Raw genomic sequence first — 15,156 nt, forward strand, 5'->3', positions numbered from 1 at the left:
AATATTTTTATTTAGGTTTTGGAGGTATGTCCTTAACTTTAATTTAAATCAATTTTCAATACTGCTTTAAAAAGGTTTCATAATGAAACATGTTACTAAGTACCTTATTTTTATTTAGGTTCTAAAAATACAAACCTTTAATCAGTTCAGTTCAAGATAAGGTTGATTTAAAAACACACTGCAGTCTGAACCGATTTTCCAAAATAATAAAAGGCCTCACGAAACTTTTTACCCCAAGAATTGTCATTTTAAATTCTTAGCAGGTCTGTCATTTAAATCAGGGCACTATGCAATTTTCCATCAACCTATACATATATAAAAAAATCCTCTCTCTTCTGCTTTGTGCTCTGCCCAGCTCCAGTTTTTATCTCATTCTCCAGTGCCCTCCTAAGCTGCCTCTTCTTACTGAAAATTGCCCAATTTGTTTTAAAGATTAAAGATTTTTTTCTTAAGGAAAGATTATCTGAAATTTTCAGAGAAGCTAATCAGAATATCATAAACAATGCTGCTGAGGATATTTCCTGATGAATAAACACTGGTTATTTTTAGAGGCATTTACATTGGTCTCTTAGCAGACAGATCACTAGTGGCAACACTCAGTCGCTTTGGGAACTGATTGGGATTTATAATAGAAAATGAGGGTAGGACAGTGGATTTGTGGAAAGAAAAAATGCCCACCTTTCCTTTTTTAATTTTTTCATTTCTCTCCTCTCATTCATGCCCCAAATTAAGAGGTAAAATTAAAGTTGGGAGGAATAAGACACAGATTTTGTCTAGTTTGTCATACGAGACTTGAGAGCACTGACACATTTCCATAGACATTAAACTGTTAAGTGATTTATTCTTGTTTGAGTCTTTAAAAATACCAAGTTTCAAACCTATGCTTTCATATTCCTATCTAATGGACTAAGGAAACTTTTAGGACATTTTAAAATCAGTTTCTCTAGATAGCATTCCATACATGGATTATATTTTATTAACAATACTTACTTCAGGATATTCTACTCATGGCTCTTACAGATTCTGCGATGCTTATAATATTTTAGGGAACCCATGAAGGGACACGTCCAGACACTGTGTGCTTTAACCAATCTAACACATCATTGTCAAATCACCAACTGAGTCATCTTGCTATGTCAGGAGGTAATAAGGTATCCTACTATAATCATCATCACTTTGTTTATATGCTGTAATCATTTATGGCAGATTTATGGTAAAAAGAAACAACTCTAGAATCAATGAGTAAGAACTAAAGGAAAGGTTAATATGGTGCTAGTTAGTAGAAAATAGAAAAAGTAGTTTGTTGCTAAGACTGTATTTAAACCAGGCATATACAAAGCATGCAGTAGCTCAAGGGGGCAATAAAACTATGAATTAGTAAGGTTTAATAAACTATTAAAAATTATTATCATGGTACTACTGAATCATGATCATTTGTTATACAACATGTTACATTTCTAAACATCTATAAAATTGGTTATTTTCTAGAACCAAAATACATTTTTAAATGTTAGCACAGAAAATAGGACACAAATTTATACTCTGCAGGCTTTTATCTTTGGAGAATTTTGATGTAACAACAGAGAGTATTAATAATACTGAAATTTCACATCAGTGAAACTTTAAAGCATGACTGAAAACATTTACGTATAGTTTCACGATCAAAACATTTGACTTTTAAATTGAATATTCCCTTCATTACACTTAGCCCTGTATATCAATTGCCAGTTTGGGAAATGACAAAGTGAAACTTAAATTAGATAAAAATTACTTGGAAATCTTTATTCCTTCTTTTTCATGTGACTCAACCCCATATTCATGAGAATATGTTAAAACAAAAAAAGCAAACTCCCAAGAAACTATCAAAGTTGCCATTAATTGAGCATTATGAGGCAGAGTTTCATACTCTGATACAGTTTTTTTCATAAGATCTTGAGAGTAGAATACTTATACCACATGCTCACTATCTTCCTCCAAGAAAAGGAAGCCCTATGCCTGGTTGTCAAGTCCTATGACATGGATAACACACACGTATCACTTTGTTGCTTGATAATGAATCTGTCTTTAGTACATTAAAATAACATTTCCATCACAATTTCATACAACACCTTTCTCTAAAGAGTTCAAAGTGAGCTTACTAATATATCCAATCAATGCTCACAGCTTCTGTAGATGGTAGACAATATTGAGTAAGCAAATAAGGAGAGAGTTTCTGTATGTTCCAGCTCTAGTCAGATTACATGTTAAAAAATTACTACCATGGGGCTTCCCTGGTGGTGCAGTGGTTAAGAATCTGCCTGCTAATGCAGGGGACAAGGGTTCAAGCCCTGGTCTGGGAGGATCCCACATGCCGCAGAGCAACTAGGCCCGTGAGCCACAACTACTGAGCCTGTGTGTCTGGAGCCTGTGCTCCGCAACAAGAGAGGCTGCGATAGTGAGAGGCCCGTGCACCGCGATGAAGAGTGGCCGCCGCTTGCCACAACAGGAGAAAGCCCTCGCACAGAAATGAAGACCCAACACAGCAAAAATAAATAAAATAATAAAAAATTAATAAACTCCTACCCCAACATCTAAAAAAAAAAATACTACCATGAAACATTCCAAGTTGCTGTATAGAACACAGTATTCTATGTAGTTCTAGCTAAATAAATATGATAGTCATAAAACTCACAAACACAGTGAATTCTCTGTCAATTAATCAGTGCTGAGATTAATCAGTGTTTCCTAACGATGGACTGGAAGGTAGATATTATGTAGGTAAAAATGTAGTCTTGTCTATTATCTTAATTTTGCCAACACAACCACATGGAGTTTGGAATCTTGACAAGATAATATTTCTATGAGGAAAACAGAGTCAATTATCTGGAAAGTAAAGCAAGTATCAATATCTTGTTTCAGAAAATGTATATGTTTTATGTTATCAAAAAAAAAGAAGAAAAAGAGAAGGAAAAAAAGAGATTCAAACAGGAAGTTTATATGAACAGTATTTAAATTAATCAGTTCCTAACAACTGTTAAGTACAACTTTTGGAAATTAATTTACATAATGATAATCTACATGCGGTAGGGTTGAAATTATTTAAATGACATTATATTTCACTATATAGTCTTGCTCCACCACTGCTTTACCAGTGAATCCTTATGAAATGTAATGCAGCTAATGAGGTAGCTTTTTAACTGAACAAACTGACAGGCCCCATATCTGCAGAGGCAGCTTGAAACCGTGCCCAACCTCTTGGCTTCCCAAGAGGCTTTTCAAAATTCAATAAATAACATCTGTAGGCGATGTTGGGTGCAGACCTAGCAGAGTGCGTCATAACACTGTGCTGGCAGAACAAAGAAACCATGACGACTGCCAAGTTTCCATGGCAACTGCTGCGAGGCTCTGAGAGTATAATAGCACATCAATCACTGTCCAAAAGAACTTCATTATCAGCTAGAAGAAACCTTTAGGATCTGTTTAGTGTACAATTGTGGGTTAACTCACCTCAAAGCCTTGCTCTCTAGCAAAAGTGGCAGCTTCCTGAAATAAAAAAAAAAGAACAGTTAATTATAAAGTGCTAGGTAATGAAGAAATAATCCATTTTGAAACTCATTCAGTCTTCTTTTTACACAATTATCTCAATATATCCACATAGTTCAATTTTTATTCTTACACCAAAAAAAAAAATTTCTTTTTACCTTGGCATTAAAAAAAAGGCAGCATAATGTCAACACACTTCACAAGTTGAAATAAGATATAGTACATGTTTTTACTGTAGCTGTCACTGTGAGTTCAGTTGTTTTGACCCCAGCAAAGAAAATCATTTGAAACCTAAGGAAGATGCTGATGGTTATGTTTTTAATTAAAACAATACCTTACAGAAAACTCTTCTGTAGAGAAAAACGTCTGCTAAACAATGTATAGATTGAGAAAACCCACCACTTTGCAATCCCTGATGAAATTTATTCAGGCAATGATCATCAATGGATATTAAATTCATTAAGTGAAAGGATGATGGGGAACTGCGTATTTCATGGAATCAAAGTATGAAAGATCACATGCTGGTCACGGGGAGCAAAGTATAACTTTATAATGGAAGGATCAAGCTGTCATCACTTTAACCCAGTGATCGATCCTATCACTTATCATTAATAATGGGATCACCAAAAACACTGTGTCTTCTGTTATGATGCAGTATAAGGTACACAGCATCAGCTATAAAGTTTTAATTAATAAAAATTTTATTCAATAACTTGTAGTCTACAGGAAATATAGAGGATAGGAGAACAAGTTAAATGATACACTGAGAAAGCAAATGAATAAATCCATAATGCAGGACATTATACAGGACAAGTAGCTTGGTTTCTTCAATAAGTCAATGTTATGATAAAGTGGGGAGGGGAAAAGTGACCAGGAGCAACATACAGATTTTAATTGGAAACTGTTTTGAAGAAACCAGCTATAAAATACATTTTGGGACAAGAGGAGAAATTTGATTATGAAATGGGAATTAGATAATATTAAGAATTATCGATTTGATAAGGAAAATGTTCTAGATTTTTAGAGGTGTATCCTGAAGTATTCTGGGATAAAATGGCATGATATATGTAATTTATTTTACAAAACTTAAAAAAAATAAAGTGAAGCAAAAATGGTAAAATGTTAATGACTGAATCTAGATGTATTCAGTATTACTATTTTTTTGGCCAGTTTGAAAATTTTTGTAATAAAAAGTCCCCACCCCCCATTTCTCTTTGATATAAGATGACAGGGTAACAGAAGTTGAACATCATTTTAAAATTACAGTTAAAAATTTTTAAACAATGTTTTTCTGGATATTAAATATATCTTAAGGGCACAATCTGATGAACCTTATTATATACTCTAATGCCCTTATAATAGGTTATCAAATGACAAAAAACACATCTGTGTAACCAAATCCTTTCCCTTTCTTCACTCTCCTTTGCATATATATTTTCATTTTAGTACTGATACAGAAAATGGAGTCAATATTACTTTTCCATTCCACTTCCCCCTTGAAAATGGAAAGAAAAAAAAAAACTGCAGACAACTGTCAAGAGCCTCTACATCTTAACTTACATTCCTCCAAAATTATCTTTGCCAAGAGATATTAATAGAAGGATGGGATGTGAGCCTGAGTAGTGAGCAGATCCAACTAAAACGACTGCTGCACCAAACCATGTAAGGCAGAAACTACAGTTAATGTCTCCAGCACAAATCTGGGTACTATCTACATGTTAAGGAAAACACAGGGAAGAAAAGTATGTATGCACTTATGGTCCAATATACTAATAGGATATAAATTTAAAGAACCACTTTGAGGGTTTGAAAAGGTCGAAATAGACAATTACAGCTGAACACTGAAGTTAATAGAAAGTGATAAGCTGAAAGTACAACTCCTTAGGCTGTTGACTACAGAAGCATAAGGCTGATTGAGTTAACCTTACCTGATATAGATTTTTTAAAAAATGGAATTACGATCTTGACAATTGTTGCAAGCAAGGTTAGCCTCTCTGACAATTTACTTACACTAGAATCTTGTATACCACACAGTCAATAGTATTTGCTAGCCTGGATGTCAAGGAAAAGGATAAAGTTCAAAAGATATCAACGTAGAACTTTTCCAAGCTGTCCAACTCAAGAACTAACAAAGCTAATTCTTATATGGAAAAGACAACTAAGAAGCCCTGCGAGAACTACTTATTTACATGGAACTTTATCAGAGGCACAAAAGAAACCTAGAGGACTATAAGACAAAGTTAATATGAAGAATCTGTATGACTGAAGTTGCACTAAGACATAAAAACTTAAAATTCACATACAGTAGTTAAGTTGCCTTTTTAATGTCCAGTTCTGCTCCCACAAATGTAAGAAGCTATCGACTGTGATCTGTTATGGTATAGTAGAACTGACTAATTGCAAGACGGAACATTTATAAATGTCAGATCATTATTCTTTAAGGAAACTGGGCCCTAGGACACTTCCACATCTGTAAACTATTCCAAGCACCAACATATTTCTGACTGAGGAAGGACATGCTGAAGAAAAGTCAACTCAATTTTCTATCTTAGCGCCCCCTCACACAGGTTTGCAGAGCTGTGCCCTATCACTGAAAAGCTAAGCACTTGTTCTATGGCTTAAAAAGATCTTATCTCCTGACTTCCTCCCACCTTCTTTTGATCTTGGGCTGCTGCCCCCAGTCACTCCATTAGAGAAGGCAGCTGGCTCACATCACTGCAGACTTTCCCACAGCTAACCTCTGATCTGAAGGTGTTTGTAGATACAATGATGGAACAACATTTATTTTTCCCTCTCAGCAAAACAAATAAAACAACACAGGGGAACAGTTTGACCCAGTAAGAATATTAGGCAGAATTTTTGTCTTCAGATTCACTGCATGGAGGGACAGAAGGAAAAGACATTAGGTCAGAAATCAGGAAAGAAAAAAGGGGCATAAATGGTGGGCAGAATAGTAAGACAGGTTCGAAATATCAAGGGTAATTCCAAGTGAACTGATCACACTAAATTGAAAAGGACTTTTTAGCGTGCCTTCGCAGTAAAAGTGAGAAAAGAAAACAAGCAAGTCCCCATCTGTGCTGCCCCAGGGCGCCACGTACTGAGTTTCACAAATCTAATGAAGCAGTCAAGTTAAAATCCAACCACAGAGTGAATGTGACATGTGGAGAACAGCTAGGGTTAGAATAGAGAAGCAGAGCCGTTCCTAATGCAGGTGATTATCCATGTGATAATCATTATATTTACAGGCTTTCTATTTTAGATCTGACATCAAAAATCACAAAGGAGGAGGGATTAAGGAAATAAACAACCGACACAGAGGCTTTCCTGCTCCCCTGAGAGTGCAGCACTTTCATTCATGCATGACAAGCAACAAAAGCAAAAGGCCAGGAAAGAGTATTTCTGAGAAGGCTGGATTTCACATTAACACTTCTTTCCATTTTGATAACTTTCACTATTATTCAGTTTCTCATACAGGTCACATTTTCAAAATCAGTTCCCATTGTTGTCTATGCTATAATACAGTATCATTTTTGGTTTACAATGAATGATACTCACATAATTTGTCTTTTACAACAACAAAGCCATTTTTTCCTTCCTGGAATTGAGTGTTGTGAATAAAATGACATATAATTAAAGTCTTAGACTCTCATCTACACCACGCTATTTAGGATTTGCATTAGGCTTGCTGCTTCACCAACCAGGCTAAAAGGATGAAACAACAACCAAGTACGGTTTTTTGAGTAGAGGTTTAAAAAAAAGCTGAAATTCGCGGTTAATGAAAACTATGGAATACTTACATTACGAGCTATTTAAAGGGATTAGCAAACCATTACCAAAAAGCACAATCCTCAGATTATACAGGAAAGGAAGGAAAAACAAGTGTGTGTCTGTGTGTATGAAAGACAATTTCCTTTATATTCAATTGAGAAGAAAACTGATTTCTCTGCATTTTGTCTGATAATACCGATTTTATTTTATAGAGAATTATCTGTAATCACAAACTAAAACCATAACTAGTCCATATTGTTATTCTAATTCCAATTATTTGTTACTAGTTATATAGAAATATAAATGATTTCTGTGTATTGGCCTTATATCCTGACACTTTGCCAAATTCGCTTATTAGCTGTAGGAACTATTCTTTCGCTCCTGTAAAGAAAGATGTCCCTACTAACCATACTACAAAGTTATTTTAAGCATTTAGCAAATGTCTTAAAAAAATTACCTCTCCTTTCTCCAGGGTGATCTGAAGGGTATAAATACTAACTACCACCACTACCATAGCTCATAACCCTTGCTCTCCCACTTCCTGCTCTACACTTCAAGGCACTGAACCTAGTTAGAGCTATTATCTGCTTGCTTATGTTACCACTCTACTTTCTGATAGTGGACATGAGGAGTCTTGGGTGTAGGCTGAAACTTCATGGACTGAAGCAAAAAAGGGAGAAGACCCAACTTAGGACCAAAGAAAAGTAACTTGTGACTATCCACCGAAAGCAGTCCATCCATTCAAAACAAACTGTTCTGTTACCCCAAAGCAAACAGGAAGCAGAAAGTTCACTGGAGTTCCCATGGTCTTCACTCAAGTCATAGGAGTCCAGGGCTTTAGGAGAAGCCAAGGGAGAACTGAGCCACCAAAACGGTTCTGCTGTTTTGTTTGTTCATCTCTCCATCCAAATAGAATTTACCCTGCAAGGATAGTTTTAGGCTAACAGATACTATTATGCTAGAGGTGTATCAGTGCTACAGCTGTTGTAGACCTTATAATGATATTAGACTTTGACTTGATAATATTTGAAACAATATTGTAAATCCTAATGGTGTGGTGTACATGAGAGTCTAAGATGGAATGTTATCTATGTCTGCCTTTCTCTGTATAAATCTATGTATAAAAATCTCTATATAAATAAAATTCTTAAATTTGTATATACATTTAGATATATAATGCCTTTTTCGAAGGGCTTTAAATGCAAGATAGTACTAGTCAGGAGGCAGTTACAGCCAAATGGAAAGAGTACAGGGCTTAGAATCAGAAGACCTACACTAAGGTTGCTGTTTTACAGCTCATTTGATATGTAATCTTGAGCAAGTCACTCAGTGTATCAGTTTATATCAACACAACTGAGGTCAACAAAACCTACTGGATTGTTGCTAGGAATAAATAAAATATTTAATGTGAACTGTAAAATCATTTTGCCTATTGAATTCAAGCTCTTGGTAAGATCTTAGGGTAATTTAAACAAATGAATTTCAGAGCATCCAGAGTACATTCAATGATTTGTCCTATTTGTGGATCATATGTGTAGTATGTGTCACCTCATATGTAGCCGCATATGGATCATATGTGTAGCCTCTGAATTGGTTGCCTACTACATTGATCCCTAACTGATGATGTTCAAATTCTTGTAAAATTCCCTCCCCTTTGAATGCGGGCTCGATCTAGTGACTTGCTTCTAACAAATATCTGACAAAAGTGATGGGATGTTTTGTTTGTCCATCCTCTTGCTTACATGCTCTCTCTCAGCTCTTGCTTTAGGGGAAATAAGCTTCCATGTTGTGAGGACCCCTATGGAGCAGCCCATGACTAACAACCAGAGAGGATCTAGGGCTTGCTAATAGCCATGTGAGTGAGCTTGGTAGTGAATACTCCCCAAGCAGAGATATGACTACAGCCCTGGCTCACATCCTGATTACAACCTTGTAAGAGAATCTGATTCAGAGGCACCAAACTAAGCTGTGCCTGGATTCCCTATCCACATTTTAGACACGAGGAACCTAAGCCTTAGAGAGGTTAACTAACATGGCCCAATTCAGATATTTTCTCATTCAGATTATGCTAATCCTTAAAAAAAGGTCACAAAAATCAAATCAAACAAGCGTGGCTAACGAATCAATTATAGGTGAGCAAATTATGGAAAGATAATTTAGATACATACTATCGAAATGGTGTTGTATACCTGATTATGATTAACCATTTCTTAGCTGTAGTGTTGATATACCTCTAAATCATGCTGACATTTAATGATAAAGAACTACCTGCTGTTTATTTATTTCCTACAATATATTATAAAGACTTATGTTGCTTAAGCCTCTAAATATTTCTTCATGCTATCCTTCAGACTATGAATTACTTTTTATTTATGCAATCTACCAAATCATTTATATATTTTCTCATGAAACTGCATTAATGTTATACTACTTTTAATATTAAACTATTTCTGAAGAGGAAAAGTTTTAATTTGTAAATAAAGTAAACAAAGCCTAGAGAAAATCGTTAAAGAAAATATAAATCTGGGAAACCCTCTTTAAAACGTTTCATTTACGAAAATATCTGTACTGGTTTTTCCAAAGAATATAACATCCAACTTTTGGGAGATTTTCAACCTGTACTCTGACATTTATTACCATATGCTTCCTGTCTGCAGAATGCTGAACAGAAATATTATTTAACATTTACTGAGTGCCAAAAACTCTGTGGGGCAATGTATAAACTATAAAGACATGCATGGCCCCTATCCATTAGGTTTATAATAAAAATCAGATAAACAGTATATAAATTATACCTTCATAAACATGACTGAAAAAAAATTACTCAGACCAATTACAAGCCAAAAAAATTAGGTTTAGTTTAGAACATACTTAACCCTTTCACAAAATGATTTACTAGATGTGTCTATTCTACTAAGGAAAGTTGTTAATTCCCACTGTTAAGCATATTTAATGGTGGTAACTAAAGGAAAACAAGTTTAGGAAAAGTGCTTCATCAAAATTTGACTGACTAGCTATTTGGGCTAACTTATAGAATAATCCAAGTCTTTCAGTTGCTGAAGAAAGAAAAAAGAGATGCTAGCATAAGAAAATCATCAGGGTAGCAGGCCTCTTATTGGGTATTTTATTTTCATTTTTAATGAGATAACATGTGCTTGGCATAATGAAGGCACTCAACAAATGTAAATTATTTTCCATATTTCATTTGATCCTCATGAAAATCCCGTAAAATAGGTATTCTTCTCCTTTCACAGATGAAAATTTGAAGGTTCAGAGACATTAAAATATGTCCAAGACTAAATAACAAATAACAGTAATAGCTGGCATTTGGATCTGAGGCTTTCCAAATGGTTTGTGCTGGTCTGCTACTATGAACTCTTTTAGCTGTTTTATGTCTGAAAAGTCTTTATCTCATTTTCATTTTTGAAAGATATTTTTGCTGGGTATAGAATTCTAGGCTGACATTTTTTGTCTCAGTGCTCTAAGGTCCAGCTTGCATTGTTTCAGATGCATTCTTATCTTTGTTTCTTCATACAGAATATGTCTTAAAAAAAAAAAAACCCAACCTGTCTGCTTTTAAGATTTTTTTAAATCACTGATTTTATGCAATTTGATTATGATGTTCCTTGGTGTAGTTTATTCCTTGTTTCTTTTGCAGTTTGTCGAGTTTCTTGGATTTGTGGGTTTATAGTTTTCTTCAAATTTGGAACATTTTAACTCTTTATTACTTCAAATATTGTTCTGTTTCTCCTCTCCAGGACTCCAAGTATGTATGTTAGGTCACTTGAAGTTGGCCAACCCCTGTATTATGCTATTAGTAGAATATTTATAAGTTTTAAAACAGACATTTTTCTTCTTTACTGAATCACCAGTGAGGAACTGAAGGCCCTATGAAGAGCAGGCTACAGTTTGTTAGCCTTAAGTAAAATGCATATCTTTAGACAGGTCTTGTTTCCTTCATTCACTGGCCAAAAAACCCCCTAAAACCTAAATCACTTATATTAATAAAAAGACAGTAAAAGACAAGATAAATAACCAATTCTTACAAGTTTAGACACATGTTTACATGGGGCAATGAGAAAGGTATTCGTGATCAGTGCTAAACATTAGACCAAAAATGGAAAGGAAGACCTCATGATGGGGAGAAACTGGCATTCTTACTAACTGTCTTTTTAATAATTCTTCTCTGTCAAATGTGCACACGTATCTTTTGCATTTTCCATATTCCATGCATGAAGCTTCCTAAAGTGTCAAAGTATGATAGTCACTGCCATATCAATCTGACCTTCTGTGGCCACTCTGATGACACTAACAGCAAAACCTGTCATAAAAGCTCCTCTACTCTGAGTCTCTTGGTCTTTTGAAGGAGAAGACGAAATAGAATTTGAAATCACAGTAACATTCACAACCCAAAATATTACTGAATAAAATTAATAAAGAAACTTATAGGACTACACTGTGACTTATTAGCATAACAAAATATAGTAAAAAACAGAGAAACAGGGCTTCCCTGGTGGCGCAGTGGTTGGGAGTCCGCCTGCCGATGCAGGGGACACGGGTTCGTGCCCCGGTCCGGGAAGATCCCACGTGCCGCGGAGCGGCTGGGCCCGTGAGCCATGGCCGCTGAGCCTGTGCGTCCGGAGCCTGCGCTCCGCAATGGGAGAGGCCACAACAGTGAGAGGCCCGCGTACCACAAAAAAAAAAAAATAAATAAATTAAAAAAAAAAAAAACAGAGAAACATCTAGTTTCCTACCTCTAGTGGGGAAGGGGGGCTGGGGGCAGGAAAGGCAGTTCCTCTTCCTCCCCAGGTCAGAATTTTTAACCTATGGATATGTACATAACACATTCCATACAAGTATCACCAATAACCAGTATTATTTTCTTCCTTCTTACTAGGTGACTCACAATAATTATGCACAGAGTGTATTGTAATACTTATGTCTTAGAAACAAGTCCAACACAGACAAACTTAGAATTTTCACAATGGTCAGTGGGAAGTAACAAAGATAGCCATGGCAGTAACAATGAATACAAGTCTCTCAAGGAAAGAAAAAAAAACAAAACCTACACCAAAAATGAAACTACAAAGAAGTCAAAGGAAAAAAAATCTAATGTGCATGAAAAACAAATCAGCCAAATGTCAGGCTATTAAAAAAATAATCACAGAAAGACGATAGAAAACACCCAACAGAGCATGTAGCAGGCACTCCATAAATGATTAATTGAAAGCATAATTCACCTATCCTTCCTCTATGATAAATAGGTTTAAAAAGATACTTTTGAAATGCTAGTACTGCATTTGATAATGAAGTGGGAGCCAATCATTGGTCTACAAACTAGAATCAAGAAATGTCTATCTTTCTACCTCACAAACATTTTTTTGTTTTCTTTTTCTTCTTTTGGTCGCACCACACAGCTTGCAGGATTAGTTCCCTGACCAGGGATCAAACCCAGGCCCCCCTGTAGTGGAAGTGCGGGGTCCTAACAACTGAACCACCAGGGAATAATGTCTCACCCCCATTTTCCTCACAAACGTTTTGTCAGAATCTGAGATAACACATTTTCTAATCCTAGTGCTTCCCTGTGTGTTTTGCTGTCTCTGTAACAAAGTATCAGTTTTCATTACATATTAACAAAATGCTGGGAAATGAAGGTAATTCAGCACAGAGGTAGTAATGAAGTGCTGACATTTATTTTAATTTTTAAATTCAATTTTATTTATTTTTTATACATCACGTTATTAGTTATCCATTTTATACATATTAGTGTATATATATCAATCCCAATCTCCCAATTCATCACCCCCCGACGCCATCATTTCCCCACTTGCTGTCCATACGTTTGTTTTCTACATCTGTTTCTCTATTTCTGCCCTGCAAACTGGCTCATCTGTACCATTTTTCTAGGTTCCACATATGTGCGTTAATATACGATATTTGTTTTTCTCTTTCTGACTTACTTCACTCTGTATGACAGTCTCTAGATCCATCCACGTCTCTACAAATGATCCAATTTCGTTCCTTTTTATGGCTGAGTAATATTCCATTGTATATCTGCACCACATCGGCTTTATCCATTTGTCTGTCAATGGGCATTTAGGTTGCTTCCATGACCTGGCTACTGTAAATAGTGCTGCAATGAACAGTGGGGTGCATGTGTGTTTTTGAATTATGGTTTTCTCTGGGTATATGCCCAGTGGGGGATTGCTGGGTCTTATGGTAATTCTATTTTTAGATTTTTAAGGAACCACCATGCTGTTCTCCATAGTGGCTGCATCAATTTACATTCCCACCAAAAGTGCAACAGGGTTCTCCTTTCTCCACACCCACTCCAGAATTTGTTGTTTGTAGATTTTCTGATGATGCCCATTCTAACTGGTGTGAGGTGATACCTCACTGTAGTTTTGATTTCCATTTCTCTAATAATTACAGATGTTGAGCAGCTTTTCATGTGCTTCCTGGCCACCTGTACGTCTTCCTTGGAGAAATGTATATTTAGGTCTTCTGCCCATTTTTGGATTGGGTTGTTTGTTTTTTTAACATTGAGCTACATGAGCTGTTTATATATTTTGGAGATTAATCATCTGTCCATTGATTTGTTTGCGAATATTTTCTCCAATTCTAAGGGTTGTCTTTTCATCTTGTTTGTAGTTTCCTTTGCTTTGCAAAAGCTTTTAAGTTTCATTAGGTCCATTTGTTTATTTTTGTTTTTATTTCCATTACTCTAGGAGGTGGATCAAAAGAGATCTTGCTATGATTTATGTCAGAGAGTGTTCTGCCTATGCTTTCCTCTAAGAGTTTTATAGTGTCCAGTCTTCCATTTAGGTCTCTAATCCATTTTGAGTTTATTTTTGTGTATCGTGTTAGGGAGTGTTCTAATTTCATTCTTTTACCTGTAGCTGTCCAGTTTTCCCAGCACCACTTATTGAAGAGGCTGTCTTTTCTCCATTGTATATCCTTGCCTCCTTTGTTATAGATTAGTTGACCATAGATGTGTGGGTTTATCTCTGGGCTTTCTATCCTGTTCTACAGATCTATATTTCTGTTTTTGTGCCAGTACCATACTATCTTGATTATTGTACCTTTGTAGCGTAGTCTGAAGTCAGGGAATCTGATTCCTCCAGCTCAATTTTTCCCCCTCAAGAATGCTTTGGCTATTCAGGGTCTTTCGTGTCTTGACACAATTTTCAAGATTTTTTTGTTCAAGTTCTGTAAAAAATGCCACTGGGAATTTGATAGGGATTGCACTGAATCTGTAGATTGCTTTGGGTAGTATAGTCATTTTCACAATATTGATTCTTCCAATCCAAGAACATCATATATCTCTCCATCTGTTGGTATCATCTTTAATTTCTTTCATCAGTGTCTTATAGTTTTCTGCATACAGGTCTTCTGTCTCCCTATGTAGGTTTATTCCTAGGTATTTTATTCTTTTTGTTGCAATGGTAAATAGGAGTGTAACCTTAATTTCTCTTTCAGATTTTCCATCATTAGTGTATAGGAATGTAGGAGATTTCTGTGCATTAATTTTGTATACTGCAACTTTACCAAATTCATTGATTAGCTCTAGTAGTTTTCCGGTGGCATCTTTAGGATTCTCTATTTATAGTATCATGTCATCTGCAAACAGTGACAGTTTTACTTCTTTTTCAATTTGTATTCCTTTTATTTCTTTTTCTTCTCTGATTGCCGTGGCTAGGATTCCAAAACTATGTTGAATAACAGTGGAGAGTGTGGACATCCTTGCCTTGTTCCTGATCTTAGAGGAAATGGTTTCAGTTTTTCACCATTGAGAATGATGTTTGCTGTGGGTTTGTCATATATGGCCTTTATTATGTTGAGGTACGTTCCCTCTATGCCCACTTT

The 15,156-nt window shown here is 35.6% G+C and overlaps 1 protein-coding gene across 6 annotated transcripts in view; it reads right to left on the minus strand.

Moving 5' to 3' along the window:
• The window catches only part of ADK (adenosine kinase), a 499,563-nt gene that overhangs the window by 85,227 nt on the left and 399,180 nt on the right, over window positions 1-15,156 (minus strand). For all 6 annotated transcript variants that reach the window (XM_059053172.2, XM_067025331.1, XM_059053175.2 and 3 more), the window contains exon 8: window positions 3,487-3,522. In XM_059053172.2, coding sequence (XP_058909155.1) covers window positions 3,487-3,522 — 36 coding nt within the window. The remainder of the gene's footprint in view (window positions 1-3,486; window positions 3,523-15,156) is intronic.

This window comes from Kogia breviceps, chromosome 2 (assembly GCF_026419965.1).
Source record: "Kogia breviceps isolate mKogBre1 chromosome 2, mKogBre1 haplotype 1, whole genome shotgun sequence".
NCBI lineage: Eukaryota > Metazoa > Chordata > Mammalia > Artiodactyla > Physeteridae > Kogia > Kogia breviceps.